This window comes from Ciconia boyciana, chromosome 2 (assembly GCF_034638445.1).
Source record: "Ciconia boyciana chromosome 2, ASM3463844v1, whole genome shotgun sequence".
Lineage (NCBI taxonomy): Eukaryota > Metazoa > Chordata > Aves > Ciconiiformes > Ciconiidae > Ciconia > Ciconia boyciana.
In genome coordinates this window covers 17,957,620-17,976,489 of record NC_132935.1, presented here as the reverse complement: position 1 = coordinate 17,976,489, position 18,870 = coordinate 17,957,620, and the positions used below count along the sequence as shown (strand labels likewise).

Sequence of the window (18,870 nt, the reverse complement as noted above, 5' to 3'; positions counted from 1 at the left end):
AGCCCAGTGTTTGGTCTTGCACTTCAAGAGAGATATTGTTAAAAACTCTAGAGGGTTTGGAGGTTAGTCAGAGGCTTAGAGTACATGACCTGCAGTACAAAGTTGAGGCACCTAGGCTTAATTAGTCTGACAAAGAGGAAGCTAAGGTACTATCTAATAGCAGACCATAACTACTTCAAGAACCAGTACAAACATAATGAAGCCAAACTTTTCTTAATGTGGCAGACAATATACAAGGGGCAGTTTAGGAGATTCAGGTTTTACATTACAAGAAACTTCTTCCAAGAAAGGCAGGGCAGAACTGGAACAGCATATCCAGACTGTTGTGAAATCTCCATTCTTGTGAGTTTTCAGGATTGGCTAAACAAAACCACAGCTGATCTGATTTAGTGTTGGCATTAGTCCTGCTTTGAGAAGGAGGTTGGAGTTGAAGCCCTCTCCAGTACCCTTCCAATCAATATTTTTATGACTCACTCAAACTGTTCAATTTATTTTGAACTCATATAAAGCTTTTGCATCTATAACATACTGTGCTAAAGCAGTTCACAGCTTCAAAAATGCATGCTTCACCTGTGTGTCTCGGTAACTTTATTTGCCAATTTCTATTTCTAATAGGGCAAAAGATAATTGCCATTAGTTTTGCATTTTCAGGAAAAAAAACAAACTTTGGATATATTTTCATTAGAAAAAAAAGTATGAGTTAATATTAAATAAGACAGTTATACAAATCTGAGAAAACACTTTAATCTCATATATCTTTTTAAAGCCTCCATCATCTGCCCCAAGTTTGGGATCCCTCTTTAAAGAACACAAACTAAAAGCAGTAAGAAGGAGACTAAAATAAAGCTATAGAATCTCTAAAGGATGCAAAAGAGCAAGTTTAAAATTTTGAACATCACATGAAGTTTATATTGAATAGTATTATTTTAACAGTTGGCATAAGTGTAGCGAAGTAACTCATTTTAGATTCTTTTCCTCCATTATTTGGTAAGTTCTTTAAATTATTATTGAACAAGAATCAGTTATGCAACAAATCAAAACCTCAAGCTCAGTTGTAGAAATAAATTATATTATTCTGCATTTTGAACCTACATTTCTCTTGTAAATTCTGTGATGGATAAGTGAGACAGACTAGAAGAAGGAGATAGTGCTGGTTTTGGCTGGGATAGAGTTAATTTTCTTCATAGTAGCTAGTATGGAGATATGTTTTGGATTAGTGCTGGAAACAGTGTTGATAATACCGGGATGTTTTAGTTACTGCTGAGCAGTGCTTACACAGACTCAAGGCCTTTTCTGCTTCTCACACCACCCCACCAGCGAGAAGGCTGGGGCTGCACAAGAAGCTGGGAGGGGACACAGCTGGGACAGCTGACCCCAACTGGCCAAAGGGCTATTCCATACCATATGATGTCATGCTCAGTATATAAAGCTGGGGGAAGAAGAAGGAAAGGGGGGACATTCGGAGTGATGGCGTTTGTCTTCCCAAGTCACCATTAGGCGTGATGGAGCCCTGCTTTCCTGGAGATGGCTGAACACCTGCCTGCCCATGGGAAGTAGTGAATGAATTCCTTGTTTTGCTTTGCTTGTGTGAGTGGCTTTTGCTTTCCCTATTAAACTGTCTTTATCTCAACCATGAGTTGTCTCACTTTTACTCTTCCAATTCTCTTCCCCATCCCACCAGTGGGGGAGTGAGCGAGTGGCTGTGTGGTGCTTAGTTACCAGCTGGGGTTAAACCATGACAGAGATAATGCAGTTTGGATTTTTGCACTGATGTGCAGGGAATACATCTGAATTCATACATTGCAGTACCATTCTGTTCCTGTGACATTAGCTGAAAAGTCATATATACATTAAAGTATAGAAAACAGTATTGTCCAAGATTCACATCTTTCTGCCATATTAACCTATTCTGTCCACACCTGCAACCGAACAAGTTTGAGAGAGTACACCATTTTTTGCCATAGAAAAAAAAAAACCACAACCAGAAATACCTAAACATCAGCTCTTAAAGTCTGTGCATATCAAAGAATTAATTTAATATTATGATATATTTTCATGCAAGTGTAAATAAAAAAATCAGTATTGCAGCACATATTATTTTCTCCATCTGCAGTAAAAAAAGCTAAAGCTATATGTAAGCTTTCAAGAGTATGCACAGTGAATCAAATTTTCTTAACCTAGCAACTTTCTACACAGCACTGATCCATAATTATTTATGTGCAAGCTACAGATAGAATCTAACGTAGTCTCTTTGAGCCACAGCTCACAGCATCTGTCCTAAGTTAAGAGCATGCACAGGAACATTTTTGTAGATCAGCTGATACAGTACTTGGAAATATTACTGCAAGATATTAGGATTCCAAGATATAATGTTAGAATATCTAAATCTTTAAAGCTTCTGGTCAAGAAAAATCCTTAGCATTTGCTGAACAAACTAAAGTGATGACTAAATTTCAGTTGCAGAGGATTTCCCATCACTCTGGAGATCATTGGTAATTCTGCTTAAACAGTTCTTAAGGTGTCACCTTTTCCCACAGAGGTTGTACTGTCAGAGGCTTCTACTTGACAAAGGAACCAATTAACTGCTGACAAATGAAACATGAACTATTCCCATGTAAACTAGCCTCACATCTCATGCTGCAAACGGTCTGAGTTTTGTTCAATTTTCAGGATGTTTGGCTTGAAGTTTCAGAGTCTAGCCCACCTTGCATATCTGCAGAGAAGGGTATGTGATTCAGAGAAGGTTTAAGGAAAATTAAATGTGAAACTTCCAGTCAATCAATGTGGTTACATTTCAAAGTCATTCTTCCAAATAAAATAACTATAAATTAATTTATAATGTAAAATGAAAATAGAAATTATCATTAGGTATACTTTAACTCAACTCATTGGTATAATAAATTGTCTTTAATACAAACTTCATATGCTTCCTTCTCTCAGTAGAATCTGTATTTTTAAGACCACACTAGCATCCTTGTGGCTGTCCAACAGCATTCACTGCTTTGTTGTCACCCAAGTTTGATCTGAATCTCATCTTTAAATACCTAGTTGGACTACACTACAGAGGTAGAGGGATAGAGATAGGCTCATTCATTCATTTAATGAAGCCAGAACTTTAGGATGGTGGTGGAGGAACATGTTTGCTTCATAATAAAATACTTGTCCAAGTATTTGTTTGGCTATGTTTATTCCACTATAAACAAACAAAGATAAAAAGACTCCCAAACCCAACAATTAAAAAAAGCAACAAGACCACATGAAAACTTTTTCTCTTCATCTATTACATCTTTCTTGTATTTTCCATAGTGGCATTGATTCTAAAATTGAACACTCATGTGGAAAAGATGTGTATTTTACTGTATGACAGGTAATGTAAAATAAGCTGTTGGAAATTCCAGCAGAATGAACACTAGTATATCTAAAAGTTTAAGAAACTTCTAGGGAAGGGAAGTTTTCTTTCTGAGGTAAAATATCTTTTTCAGCACAGGAAAAGCTGGCAGCTATTAGTAAGTCTTCTTGACTTTATTTCAACCTGCAAAGGCCTGTTATGCTCAAATAGGCATCTAGCATCAGAAACAAAGCCTTTAGAACTTCAAAATATAGCCATAGGGAATTTTCACATTAAAAAAAATATCCAAAAGGGTGAACATGGAGTGTCAGATCCCAAAGTATGTCATGAAATGCTGCAGCTTGTCTTAGAGCTTTCATTACAGATTTTCTGTGTAAGAACCATGTAAGAACACATGAATATGCTGAGAGACCAGGTAGTGTTTATAATCAGAACAGGAGTGAAATTGCAATAAAATGCTTCAAAACCTATACTTTCACATTTGAAGAAAGCTAAAGAGAAGTGACAAGAGCATGCTCTTCTCTAAAATAGATTATATCATACTGAAATTAGATTTTGATTGATCTTGATAAAGATAGATCTAACCCCTCCTTCAAAATACAGTATTTTAAAATTAAGGTATTGTAATTGGGATTTTCACTTTCTTATCAGAAGGGGGAAAAAAAGACAAGCTCAAGGTAAAGCTATTTCCTACATTATAGAGAGAGAGACTTCAAGAAGGGAAAAGGAAAACTGTGCTATTTTCCTCTCTGTCAGGTATAAGACAACCTGGAAAAGATTTTCCATAGTATTGCATGTTTTTAACTAAATGTAAGAATTTTCCTTCAATGTCTTATTTATTTGTCTTAAAGAATTAGTAGCATTCTTACTTTGGAAGCTTATAAAGCAACTGAGCAACAATTACGATAATAGCAAGAATTGAAACCAGGTTAATTTAAAAAGGAATTTTATTCAGTCTGCTGAAAATTTTTCGTTTTCTTTTGTTCCTTGTAAGACCTCTTTTCAATGTATCAAGTGTTCAACTTGAGATAAATGACATATGTATTACTAACATTCACCAGTCCTGTTCTTTACAAGTACAAATCTCACCATTCACATTCATAAGACCTTTAACAAGCCGTTGATAGGAAACCACCTTATCTATCCCTAATATGTGTAAGGTGAATACAACCAAAAGCATAATTATTCCCTTTTTCAAGGCCTGTCAATAAAGTGGCTAGAAATTGTACATGTGTGTATATATGTCCTCCCACTGTTTCTAAATATAATGTTTTTGCATTATAAAGAGAGGCTACCACAAAATAGTGGAAAGACTCAATCTTTTGAAAGGAAGCTAGTCCTTTCTGGGCTGTTTCTGAGAGCTACACTCAGAACAGACCTGCCTATTAAAGAGATGTTGTACTAGATGGGATTTATTTAGAGAAGATTATCCAGACCAGACTGTTTTTCTCTTGAAAGAAACTGAACCATGAAAATTCAAATATTTAGTTGAAAGGAATCAGTTCAAGGACAGCTTTTGAACATAAATTTGAGGTGGCAGTGAAGTCGTTGAGAAGCCTGTGATTTCAGAAGCTGCTACTGCAATCTAACCTGTTAGAGAAACCAAGAAGCAAGTAGGCTGCCCTTAAAATCAGCAGGATTTTACACTGTTCCTAGAACCTGCCCTCAGCAGAAAGAGGATCAGTTAAGTACTAGTTTGTTGGGGTTTTGTGGTTTGGGGTTTTTTTCATTATTTTTGCTTTGTAAAAAGGTTGGTTCCATACCAATGTCAAGAAGTGGTCAAAATAAGGATAAATACAAAAAATTGAGCTAAGTTTGATCCGAAAACACATTATTTGGTGGAAGGTGAAAAATACTTCCTTACCAAAATAAACATCCCTGCCCCCCAAAATTACAACCCGTAAGACCAAGACCATAATAATGTATCTGTTACATCTTCTGTTTATTTTGTTTTGAATAAATGCTTATTTACCTTTTTGGTTCAACAAAAATGTCATTAAACTGAACACATCTTTTCACTTTCACTTTTTTCACTTCCAGTGGATATTGTATGTGTAAGCCATGTTCTTTCACTTACATACATTTGAAATGTCCCAGTTATTTATTCTTTTCCATTATGATGGGATTGGATTTATCATTATGTTATACACATAACCATTAAATAGCAAATTCATGGGAGTTCCTAGAAAAGCTGATCTTCCCCCACAGATAATTTGGGGATTTTTCAAAAAGATAAAAACATTCACTGAGTTCGTTGAGAAATTAGGGAAAAAAACCACTTAAAAAGAAAACATATTGATTTTGATATCTTGTGTATCTTGTATTCTATTGTTCAGTAATTTGAATGCCTTCTCCTTTCATTTTCTCATAAATTCATTTGAAATAGGAAAGCTTGACAGTCACATCATGACAGTGTATAATGAAAAATAATGTTAAATTATATCCTAATAGTTTGGCCTAAAAAGAAAGATGAAGGCATGATTGTTATCATATCTCCTTCGAGGTACTGCTCCTCACATAAGTTTAACTAGAATGATCTTGCAGGTAGGTCTTTCAGTGGTCACTTGCATAGACAACACTAGAAAAGGACTTGCAGATTCTGTCAAAGGCTTTCATCACCAAGCCATGTTTCTGAGGTTAAAGTATGAAACAGTGGCCTAAGTAATGATTCTAGAAAGCATGACAGTTATGAAATACAGTTCATTTATTTTTATTTCTCTGAAAATCTCGAGAAATAATTTTTTGTCAGGTAATGTCAAAAATGACATTCTATATAAAATTAGTAACAAAGCTTTCTCTGATGCACACCATTGAACTTTTTCTTTTCTCAAAACTAGAGAAATAGAGAGACTATAATAACTAACTGAGAAATTATAACAACTAGCTGACTGCCAGATAGCACATTTACTTGGTATGTCATTGTCAATTCTATGTTCTTCTTGATTACAGGGAGAAAAGACAAAACAAAACAAAACAAAAGTACAAGAAGTTATGTAAAAGAATGAAGTAACATAATTTCATAAAATCTTTGCTTGTCTCCCAGATTGCTCTAACACTTATTATATTCAAATGTTAGGAAGTATGCTGTGTGATATGTAAAATACATCTTTTGAACAAAACTGAATGTAATAAAACCAATTAATTTAAAATTTATCAATCTGCCTCCTACTTATTTCTTCTTTTTCTCTTTCCTCACTTAGGTGTTTTGAAGGGATTTGTAAATATGATGACAATGTGAAATTAGCAAATGATGTAAAACAAGAACATAGCTTTAGATTTATTCTTTTAATAGTCTAAAATTTGTCTATATATCAAATATATAATAATGTGTATGTTTAATCCTTTTTAGTATGTAATGAAATGAATGTTCAACAATTGAAAAGGAAACAATTCAGAAACTCAGATAGGTGAGAGTTTAAAATTAATTCAAAACATTTTCAAGAAGTGATTATATCTGTGTGTCTCTACTCATACAATACATCAACCACTGCTGTTACTGACAGGAGTCATATATGTTAACTGAGAAAAAAAATATAGAATGTTTTGAAAGAGTATTGCAAACTTTTTTTTCTTACAAGATAAGGAATTTGAAAGATAGCTGAGGATGGAGGAGGAAAATGGGCTAAAATTTGAGTTTAGGTTAAATAAAAAAAAGGTGGATTATAATTCTTTGATTCTTTGGAGTCTTCTTAGAAACATTCAAAAAAGCCAGCAAGGAATAAAATGTAAGAATTTGCTAGAAACGAAGTACAACTCTTCAGTTCTGATTTATTTTTTTTTTAAATACAGTAATACTATACACTACCAATTTGGTATGTATCAAAATTAATTAAAAAAAATAGTCTGTATTAAGAGTGCTAAACCACTCTGAGCACTACTAGGGAAGTACACCAGCATGTATCAAATTTCTAGGTTCCTGAAAAACATACTGTAGAAAATACAATATTCTCTATTAGATTCCAATGAATAATTCTATGATAACATGTGAAACCTCTTCTGTGAGGTTTTAATGTTCTTTTTGTGTTGCATTCAATTTTGCTTTGTCCTTCACAAAAACCTTCGTTACCACATGTATGCCCAATATTCATAAATCTAATACAGTATTTACATGAGAAAATTATTTTAACTTACCTTCAATCCAATTTTTGCCAGATTATCAGAGATATATGCTCTCTTCCAAGTAGGTATTTTACCTTCTTTGCATACTAAGTACGAGCTATATTGCACTACACAATTTTGTATAGAATTTCATTTCATTTTTTTCTGAGAAGTTCAGTTTTGAAAGAGTAGCTCAACAACAGCAATAAATTTTTAACACGTAAATTTTCCAAGTTCAGTATTAGAGAAATGATACAATGGCAGGGTTTATATTTTACCTAAAATCTGAGCCTATCCGTTTTCCATTTTCTGGTTCTCCAGGATCTGGACACAAATTGGATGCCTGTTTAATACCTCCCTCATTTACTGCAAAAAAAAAACAACAAAAAACAAAAAACAAAATAAACAAAAAAAAGATAAAATAACACAGTTTTTAGGAAATACAGAGTTAAGCAATTAACAAATATGAAGAAGTACATTATCTGCATTTTAGGTCCTTTAAAACAGATTTTCTACAGAATATGATCACCCATATAATCTCTAGTTTCAACACAGTTTCCCCTCCCTATAATAAGCAAAGCATGTATTTTCTGGTTTGGGGTGGTTTTTTTTCTTTTTTTAAAAAATAACACAAGTGTTTTATAAGTTGTACTAATCAGCTATTTTGTTTGCTTGTAATATTATTGAACCCACATGGAAATGTTATTACTATTCCTTTACAAACATTAACATTTAAAGAAGTGTTCATCAAGTTTAGGGCTGTAAGATTTTACTCTGAACATAATCTAATAAATGTCATCTCCACTGAGAGCTGACCTTTTCTCCTTGAATTATAATAAAACTTCAATGCATAGGCTCATGCTGAGAGAATTGTCTTTAATCAGTATTGAAAATGCAGATATCCCCAGAATATGGTGATCTGAAGGTAAACTCAAAATGCCAGTTTTATTTACATGTATTTATCTTACAATAAACTAAAATGGATCTTCAGAGAGAAACTTCCTGTGAACTTTTCAGTGTGTTTTTCCAGAAATTTGTACCTAGCGATCTAGCCCTCAGCATATTCAACTACCTCTTCACAAATTATATAATTTCTCATAATTTTTACAGCCTGAAAAAGTATACCTTACAAAAATAATTTTAGGTCAAAATAATTCTATTAATTTTGCATTTAATTTTTGAAGTTCATTGAACCAGGAGGTAGCAGTTCCTAAAAAAAAAAATCAGAAAAGAAGGTTGGTTTGCTATTACTGGGTAAATTCATGGCCCAATAGAAGAATATTTTTTTCAAAAATACAAGTTGATATGAAACTAAGAGATTTATACTAAGCAGAAAGAGATTTTCACGTTTATTCATCTTTATTTCTGAGGAACTAGACCAATGGATTTACGGTATTAGACTTTAACTTTCCTTTAAAGAAAAAGTTTGCATATAATTAGGCTAATCACATTATGTTATAAATTGAATGTACCCGAATAAAAAAATGTAGTTTCTAACTATACTTCTAAAGGGTGTTCATTAAATTTCAGCTGTTAATGAAGGACAATAACATTCAGAATACTTGGGGGTTTTCCCTTCCTTGAAATTTGTCTTCTTACATACACAGAAAGGGAAGAGTTGGTTTGGTACCCCTGAGGAAGTCAAAGGCCAAATGAAAATGTTGTAGAGGCTTAAAAGGAAAACAACTCAACTTAGCACACTGCTCAAAAAACCTATCAAGCTCAGCCCTTGTCAACTGGAACCACAGTATTTATCCTCCTCTGCCCTGAAAGTGCTGTACCATGTCCAAGGTTGTTCTAATAGCAAACAAAGGCAATCTCTGTTCATCTGTATCTCTATGCTCAGGGGACTTTTGAGCCAGGACAGCTCTTCCTTAGAAGAGTAAGAAGTAATCTATATTACCGTATTTCAGTCTTTGCCTCTCCCAATACTTGTAGGTGTGATGAAAGCATATTAGCTATAGAAACCCAAGTTCCTGCTAGTGTTGGAAGATATATATCTCTGACAATTCCAATTCCATAAACGGCATTTCACAAGGCCATCTAGTAGGAACTTGTTCCATAAGCATTTACAATGAACCTCTCTCTTTGAAATATCTGGGTGCTTTTATATAAGCTCAAAGCCTATATCAAGACATGATAAATTCAGAATCATCATAAGTACCCGTAAATATAGAAAAGACCTTAAAACTTTGGGTAGAAAGGATTCACTGAGCAATGCAGGATGGGAAAGGAAGTATACCTGAGAATGAGTCAGGAAAAAGACATCTTCTCATTTTTGTGACAGTTTGTTAACTTTTCTGACATTAAACATATGTTAAAACTATAGAGAGAAACTTATTCATGATGTCTGATAATAATATTAAAGAAATTCAAATAAAATTTTGCCATTTTGGGGCTGTACCACATATCTATGCACACAGAAGAAATACTTTATTATAAACAAAATAAAGTAAAAATATTATTTAAACAGAACTATTTCTATTTATTGTAATCATGTTTTAATATTTCGAATAATTATTTTATTTCTGAACACTATATTTCCCCATACACAGGTAATAGAGTGAATATTCATATAGAAAAGAATATTCAACTGGATTTCAAAGCACAAGAACTATTATATACTTCAATTTTTACCAAAAATGGAAGCTTAAAAATCCTATTGGTTTTTGACATCTTCTGCATAAAGTTTCACTCTTGAAAATACTCTATGAAATGGATTTTTAAATTATAAATTATGGACTTCTTAATATTCATAAATAAAAATATATAGAGGCTTATGTTAAAGAAAATCAATACAATAATTACAGTGACAAAATTAAAATAAGACATATACCACAGTAAAAATTCAGAAGAAAAATGTATAAGTAGACATTATACTGATTTCTGATTTGATCCCAAATCAGAAATGCACAAACTTAAATCCATTCTGATTTCTGTTAAGTAGTCTATGAAAAATAAATGCACATTTTATCATTTTTGTATTGACATTACTTTTCCAGACATAATGCTTGATTTTTCAGTCTACTGAAATACAGCTCTATATAGTTCCCCAGATGTCTATCTATCTATCTATCTATCTTTGTTTGTCTGTTTTACACCCCAGATAGTCATATGACAATAAGCAATGGAAGGGTTTCGTGTAGTAAATTAAAGGCTCCTCTCAGAAAAGTGTTCATTCATGGTCTGGTCATGAAACAAGGAGCAATAAATTCTGGAGTTCTAATCCAGATTTTTTTTGTTAATCTCAACACTTGCAAAATGAAGTTGATGCATACTTGTTTCAAAGTATATCATCATATCAAATATTATCATTCTGGCTTTGCTATGTGCAAATCACCTATGCATTAGTATTGAATGCTATATATCTGATACATTAAAAAAAAGTAAAAAAGGGAAAAGACATACACATGAGAAATGTTAGATAATAATTTCTAAAGACATTGCTAATACAAATTATATTGAAAAATAGGTATTCACTTATCCGTATCTTATTTCCACTAACAGTTGAATGATGGTCATCCTTTTTCTTTAAAGGACCCTATCTGTCATTGTAATGCAAGTACAGATCCAGCTGAGGCCACATTGGGAATTTTATCTAAAGTCAACAGCTAAATACATAGGCTTTTCATGAAATATTGCCTCTTCAATTTCCTCAGCTACCAAAGTGAATAGTTAACCAAATGCTAGATTACAATATAAAATCTTAGTTATCTATTTATGACAAGATTATGATCACTAAGGGTACAAATCATCAAGGTTTTCACCTCCACTTATTATTGACTCATATAGGTAATCTACTCTCCATAACCAATAAAACAAGATACAGAAGTTCTCAGCTTTACATAGAATATCATAACATAAGAAATTATATAAAGTCTTTCAAAAATATATTGATAAATTTCATCACTAATTTCATAACAGTCACCTTTAGATATCACAAGTGTCTGGTACTTCATTATAGAAATGCAATTCCTATTAATGTTTATATAGCGGAATATTTAATGATTTGTGCAAAATAAATTTATAGACAAACAACCTGTTTTATCAGCTATTGTACTATTCTCATTTGTAACTATAAAAGCACAGATGGACCGTCAGACAGAGACCTCAGTGATGTACCTTATAATATTACTGTTATTTCTTGTTGTATAATCACTCTACTTTCTAGTCACCCAATATGCATAAAAAGAATACTTGTTTTTAAATATCTTGATACAAAGTTTTCAAATAAACCAGAAATGCCTTACAGAACTATATAGGTGATGCAGTTTACAGAAAAGTTGAATATGGCAATACGCTTCATTATAAAAACTGAACAGAAGTGTGTTTTGCTTTATTTTTCTTACTTGGTAAACGTTAAAGGGTCTTGTTGCTTGAAGACACCTTTTTATAAAAAAAACCACATCTAATATGTTGACAGTTTAAAATCTAAAACTGAAAAATGCATTAAAAGGTATGCCAATGTAGCCTGCTAAATCCTGGAAACAGAATCCATCACTGACACTTTAAACAAAAAATTAGTGCAAATGTGTCCAACTTAAGGAGCTCTGAAAGCAAGTCCTTTCACTCCTGTGAAGAATAATGAAATGTAGTATAAGCAGACATAGGCTAAGCAGTTAGTCCATCTTTATTTTAACAAATTACTTCTAAATATTTAAAATGCAGTTCTAGTCCAAAAAGGAACTCTACAAAAATGGCACGTTGTTTTGCAAAAGATATCCTCTTTAATGTATTTAGAGTCATATCTGTTAAATTTACGTTAGAAAGTTGCCTGACTCCTCTTTATGGGTTAATCAGGACTCAGTCCTGTAAGATGCCGAGCACTTTCAGTTTCTATTTTCTATAATTAAAATTGAAGGCACTAAGCATCTCCAGAATTATTAAAACTACAATTAGTTAATCAGTTCAAAATGTCAAAGTTAATGAAGAAAAATATTTCAGAAAGTGACCTCATGTGTGTCACTTGAAAAAAATATGTGGTTGCACATTTGTAAATGAGGACAGGCTTTGGTTTGTATAGCCTTTTGCTGTTAGTACTAATTTTCAATTAAAATAACGTATCTCCTGTTCACAGTTAAGATTTCAGCTGGCACCTGGAAGGCTGAATATTTATTTCTTTGCAAATACTGCAAATTTAATGTGAAATTACTGACAAAATAACATGTCATTCTACAATGCCAGATTTATAGAAAGCCTACCTTTAGAGTAGAACCATATTTAAAAATTCACCATGCAGACTGGAGAAACAGATTTAAGTCAGTTATATTATCAGAAACACATAAACAATTTTGAAAACACACAAACAACACAGACAGCACAAACTTCACTCTTGCACTAGAAAAAAGTAACAAAAAAGGAGTACACTCACAGATAGAAAACTTGTTGCTGTTGTCTTTCCCTGGAAACAATTTAAATCCTCTAGATTTAAAATCTATGGCCTTTTTCACTAGTTAAAAAAAAAACAAACAAAAACAAGTATCAGGCAATACAGTCTAAAATATTTCATTTCATTTGACAAATCTTATCATGGAAGTACATACAAGTTAAGAGTACCAGCTACCTAATAAGCTAATATTGTGTATCTTTGGTGGAAAATAATTTACAAAAACAAGTATTGAGACTAATTTGTGCATCTGACAAAGGAAAGAAGTAAGATTTGTAACTTAATTTTTCTCCTGCATAACCAAGAAAAAAAATTATGGCCAAAAGTGTTTATTTCCATGCACCATATAGCTGTGTAAAACATTGTCACACATTTATGGAACCTGGAAAATTAAAAGAATGATAGATATGTTTGCTCTAAAACAATTGAACAGTTGAATCTTCTCTGGTGCTTCTTCTGTATTAAGAAACAGTAGAACAGCAGTGCTTATCCCCTGCTATCTCCATTAAAAAAAATAAAAGAAAAAGATAAGAAGTACAGAATACTATCATATCTGCCAACTGAAAGGTCAGCAACCTTTCAAAAAAAGATACTATGACATTTTTTAAACAGCTGATTTTTTGTGAAATTTTAATTCACTTATTCTTCCCAGTGGTACAGAATTTAAAAGGAAAAAAAAAAGTCATCCATGACATGTTATTGAAAGCACACTAACATCCAATATATACGCTCAGATCTGAATTCCATAAGCATTCATGCAATACAGGACATATATTAATCCACATATATTCTGAAAAGGTTTAATCAGCAGTAGAAATGCCAACATATTTTCTGTCAACATATTTTGCCTGCTACTTCAGATTTTAAAATTTACATTAAAAGTCAGTACTACATTTGGAAAAAGAAGGAAACAGAGGCAACAGATAAAAAATTACAATGTTTTAGTAGACAAAAAGTTCTTCTAAAAGTAACCCATTGGAATACATTCTCAAGATCTATAGGCACCCAGATTACCTCCCCATTCTGAAAGTATCTCTACTAGTTGTTTTCAAAATCTACCTCAGCTATGTTCCTAGCTTTATTTCAGAATAATATTTTTTATTCAGGAAATACTGAGATTTTATTATCTGTGTTTAGATTACACAGACAAAACAGAAATACTTTGATCATAGCAAAACCACTGCATTATTAAATTAAGCATATCAGGCTAATTTTCTGTTTTAACTACAGAGATTTAGATACAAAAAAAATGAAATACAGTCTCCTGTTCTGCTGTTGGTTCTGCAGCTGGTTCTCTTTCTAGCTTGAAAATTGTTATTTGCAAAGTGTGATATGGAAGGCAGTTGGCTCCCACCTCACCCCTAAGCCAACTACTGAACTATTTCTGTAAAAGCCCTTATTTTTGGCTGACTTTGTGATAAAGGCAATTAATCCAGGCAAACCATGTGGCCTTACATATATTTGAAACAAAACAACTAGTAAAAAGAGAGTAAACCCAAAACTTAATACAGATCAAAAGGTAAGAGAGAATAAAGCAAAAACAGCACCAAATTTTTTCTTTCAGTCATTAAACTAAGTACCTCTCTTCTCCAATACACTCTGCCAGTGAGCAATGAACCATACATAAAAATGGACCTTCTAAAAAAATTTAAATTTTAAGTATAGGTTAATTTATGTACATTATACTCAAGTGACTTTATAGATTAGAAATATTTAAAAACTATATGGAAGAAGATGTATGTTGGCTACAAGCAAATACTGCTGATGAACACAGCAGAGATTAAAGGAACTAGGTCTAAGAGAAGCAAGCTGAGAAGATAAACAGTACATCAAAGAATTCATCGAGAAATTTTCAGCACCTGTTAACTTCTTATACAAAATCAATGAATAATCTAAGGAAACCTTACATGAGGCATGAATACCAAAGTAGCAAAATACTACTGATGTTATTAAATAAAAGTAATCATTACCACGCACAAGAGCAGAACAAGATTCAGGAGAAAACAGCATACTACTAAAACAGCCAATTTATAGCATAGATATAGGACGTGATAATAAATATTTTTACACTTCTGCTGGAAGAGACCATGCTTTCTTCTAAATACACAGAGGCTTTTATCTCAAGTGGCAAAATGTAACCTATAAACATTGCTAATGCTTCTGGGAAATACATTATTTGCAGGAGCATAATGTATCTGTTGCCACAAAATACTATATTTTAATTTTTTTTTTAAAATCCTTAATACCAGAAGCTGCTCCCCCCCAAATTAATTGAAGTCCATAAGCAATTCTATGCTCAGTGGAAGTCATGGACCCAAGAACTGTACCTTCACACAGTAGAGCCATACTGGAATAACAGTAATGCTCTCTCATAATTGTGTGAGATTTCTAAGATTCTATTTCTACATAAATATGAATGTAGGAGTATAGCTGTAAGCTTCTTTTGGCCTTCTCTGAGCATCAGTGTAAAATAATTCCTCGTGAATCAGAAGATAGGCCTAGCTATTCTTCCAACACCTAAGTAAAATGGGAGTGGGCTTGAATACATGATCTCAGGTGCTGGGATGGGTTTAAATACTTGCATTATGGAGATGTTTGTCTTTTATTTTCAGGAATCATCATAACAACACATTAAAGAACGAAGACTGGTTTTGGGTTTTTGTTTGTTTCTAGTCATCCTCAAACACCTGAATGCCATATACATAGTTTATGTACACAAGAAACAGGGTTCACAAGATCTAAGGTGGAACTGAAAATAGTTACAAGAGTGTCTTGGTGAACATGTTATTTAAAACAATCGGAGATTTTTATAACTATTTGCATCACTTTGCCAAGGCTATTAAATACTACTAGGAAAGCAAGCAACTTAAGATCTCTGAAGCATCTTTACACTACAAGAAGATAATTTTATTTTTAACTGTGTCTTGTATGTTGATTTATTGAACAGTAGTTTCTGAATACACTGTGAAGGAGTAGTTATAGAAATTTATTTGGTCCAAACATGCCATTACTAAACTATGTCTCAGGCTGTGTATGCATGTACATACATAAAAACAACCCCATCATCACCAAAAAATCCCATACCCAAAACACAATAAATACATCTTTTAATACTTGGCAAACTAGCCATTATTTTGCACATGCCAATGTGGAAACCAGTGAGGAAAATGGTAACTGTCCAAAAACAGTTTTAGCATCCCGAGAGCTACACAAGACATAAATTTCAAGATGGAAAACTTGCTTCTACAATATGGAAGCATCGGGGTATACAGCCATGTGAAAGTTATCTATTTAAAACACTGACAACCCACAAATTCGTGTCTTTATTTTAGTTATGCAACAGCATTTATGTAAAGAAATTTTCCAGCTTGTCTTGTCTACATTTGTAAACTTTTAAACCAAGTATAAAGTACATTTAAAATGCTGATGACTAAAACACCACCATTCTACACAAAACAGGCATTCAGGTTGCATTACTACAAGTAACTATACAGAATACTAACCCTGGAAACTTAGGCCTCTTCTGACCTTATGTGCTTCTTTCCTTGGGTGCAGCTCAAAGTAGTTCAAACACTGAAACAGCCCCTCCCCTCTCCTGAACCTTTCTTACATTATATTCACTACCACTCAGCTAATTTTTAAAGTAATGTATAATTGCAGTAATGATAAATTGTTTTTTATATTCTAACTACAATGTATTTGATTTACACCAACATATTGTTGTCAAAATAAGAAAACCTGAGTTACTGAGGGAAAATAATGACACAACACGTCAGAAGACAAACATCAATTATAGAAGTAAACATGTATAATATAATGAAGAACACTTAAGAACTGCAGGAACTGCCAGAAAAATAAATAGAACAAGAAGTTAGGAGAATAAAATTGACAGGCAAGTATAAGGAGCAATAATTCAATTAAAACAACACAACTAATTTCTTGAAATCAGTATGACTGATTTTCTTTTTCCTTTTCTTCCTTCTAATCATGCCGGAATTGACTATTGGATGAAAACGGATCTCCTTTCCTCTGACTTCAATGAAGTGGGAAGATGTCAAGAAGCTTAGGTCATTATTATCAGATATCATATCTGATATATCATATCAGAGATATCATATATATCTCTAATAAAAATCTTTAATTTAACAGACCATGGGTTATAGAGTTCATCCACCAAAAAGGACATACCTATGTGACTCGTTGCACATATTAAACAGGTATTTCCAAAAGTATTATGAAATATTAAACAAATACAGTTCAGTGATTAAATACTTGAGTGCTAAATTGCATCTGTGTTATGCTAATAAGCATTTCTTGTAACTTTTAAAATTATTCTAAAAAATAACTTTTAAAAATACACAAATCTTCTTATATACTAATATTCTTATATACATATAAGAACATAAGAATCTTACTGCAAAATATATTGACTTTCTTCAGACTCCCATCTTTGTAATTCTGGGTTTCATTCATAACAAAAAAAGCCCCCAACAAAAGAACCTGAGGACATACGCATATTGATTTCCTACTTGAGTCCTAAAAACCTTTAACAGCTCTTCAGAAAACCTCTCCTTCCCTGTTCTTCCTTTCCTCTTCCTGCTTCTAAGTAAATCGCATAAAAATTAGGATATGTGAATATATTTTCTAACAAATCCTTAAAAAGTTTACATCAAATAATCGCAAAGCAGTGCTCTATCATTCACTGAATCTTTCAAAAAAACCCCAAGAGAATTAAATAACTTCCTCTTAAATCCTTTAGTTTTCAGAAGTTTAATCAGCATCTGATTTAATTCCTCATAACAAAACTTAAAAATCTTTAAGAATCTTAAAAAAAATCTTCTTGCTTCCTACCATCCTAAATTATACTGTAACACATAGCAAAAAGAAATGCTGGTATAATGGGGAAAAAACAGTAGTAAGTTTTTTTCTCCTTGATTCATTTTTTCCTGGCTATTACTAAGATAATACTACATAAAGTGAGATATCAAAAAACATAAGGCAAGGTGTGACAGATGAATGTTCTTAAAGAATAAAGGGGAAAGGACAGATAAATGATAAAGGCTTTATAAGAAAGAGAAAAAATAGAGCTGAAAACATAAGAGAAAGAAAAGAGAATGGAGATATCAGTAAAATGAGTAAGATTTTGAAAACAAATAGCTAAGTACAATCATCAAAACATATATATGTACTTTAATCCTCAAACTGAGCAGATATGGTTAAAACTTTGCAAATACTTGGTGACATTTCTGCTCTTTAGAAGAAGAATACAATTTCAGAGTAGTGAAATGTGTTGGAATCTAAAGTTCTCTTGAAAATAAATGGTATTTAAGATCCTAAGGAAAGCATTGAGTCACTTTTTGAACTGCTACATGATGACTAGTGTCATCCATTAAGATTTCCTGGTACTATTTGAGTTTGAGTTTGATAAGCAATTTTTTTTCTCCAACCTTTATATCTCTGTTTCAGAATTATTTTTTTCTATATTTCATTTATGAATTATGAACTGTACCAGTGGTCTTGTTACATTGCTTGCACCTTATACTCATTTGTGTCTATAGTACAGAGGTCTTACTTTAGAAATTCCTTTGGGATGGATATTGTCTTAGAATGCAGGACTTCTTAATGGTATACTAAAATCAATTAAGTCTTAAAAATAATTTCAGTCTTTGTGACCTTCTTTGTGTATATATCTTTGTGACCTTCTTTGTGTATATAGTTTTTTCCTCTTTGTGACTTTCTTGGTGCATATAGTTATATACCTGCCAATACTCTAAATATTCTTTGCAAAGATTTAGTTCATTGGAAAAACAGCACAATACTTTATTTCTTCATTTTTCAATGTAAGAAATTAAACCACTGTTCAATTGCCTCCACTGATCATGATCGCTCAATAAAAAGATATAGCCAAACTTTATGGCTCTTCCTTGAAAAAGAAAAAAAGGATGGCTACTATAAATTGTTTATACTGAGTTCGTCTTATGTGATAGGAGTTCTTAGTTATTTCTGGGGTAGAAGTCCAGGTTCATTACAACAATGA

General features: G+C 32.5%; 1 protein-coding gene across 3 annotated transcripts in view; it reads right to left on the bottom strand.

The window, feature by feature from the left end:
- The window catches only part of CSMD3 (CUB and Sushi multiple domains 3), a 782,968-nt gene that overhangs the window by 476,163 nt on the left and 287,935 nt on the right, over window positions 1-18,870 (bottom strand). For 2 of the 3 annotated variants that reach the window (XM_072852006.1, XM_072852007.1), the window contains 2 exons: window positions 12,819-12,896; window positions 7,726-7,813 (listed from right to left, as the gene is read on the bottom strand). In XM_072852006.1, coding sequence (XP_072708107.1) covers window positions 7,726-7,813; window positions 12,819-12,896 — 166 coding nt within the window. The remainder of the gene's footprint in view (window positions 1-7,725; window positions 7,814-12,818; window positions 12,897-18,870) is intronic. The other variant, XM_072852008.1, reaches the window with a different exon arrangement.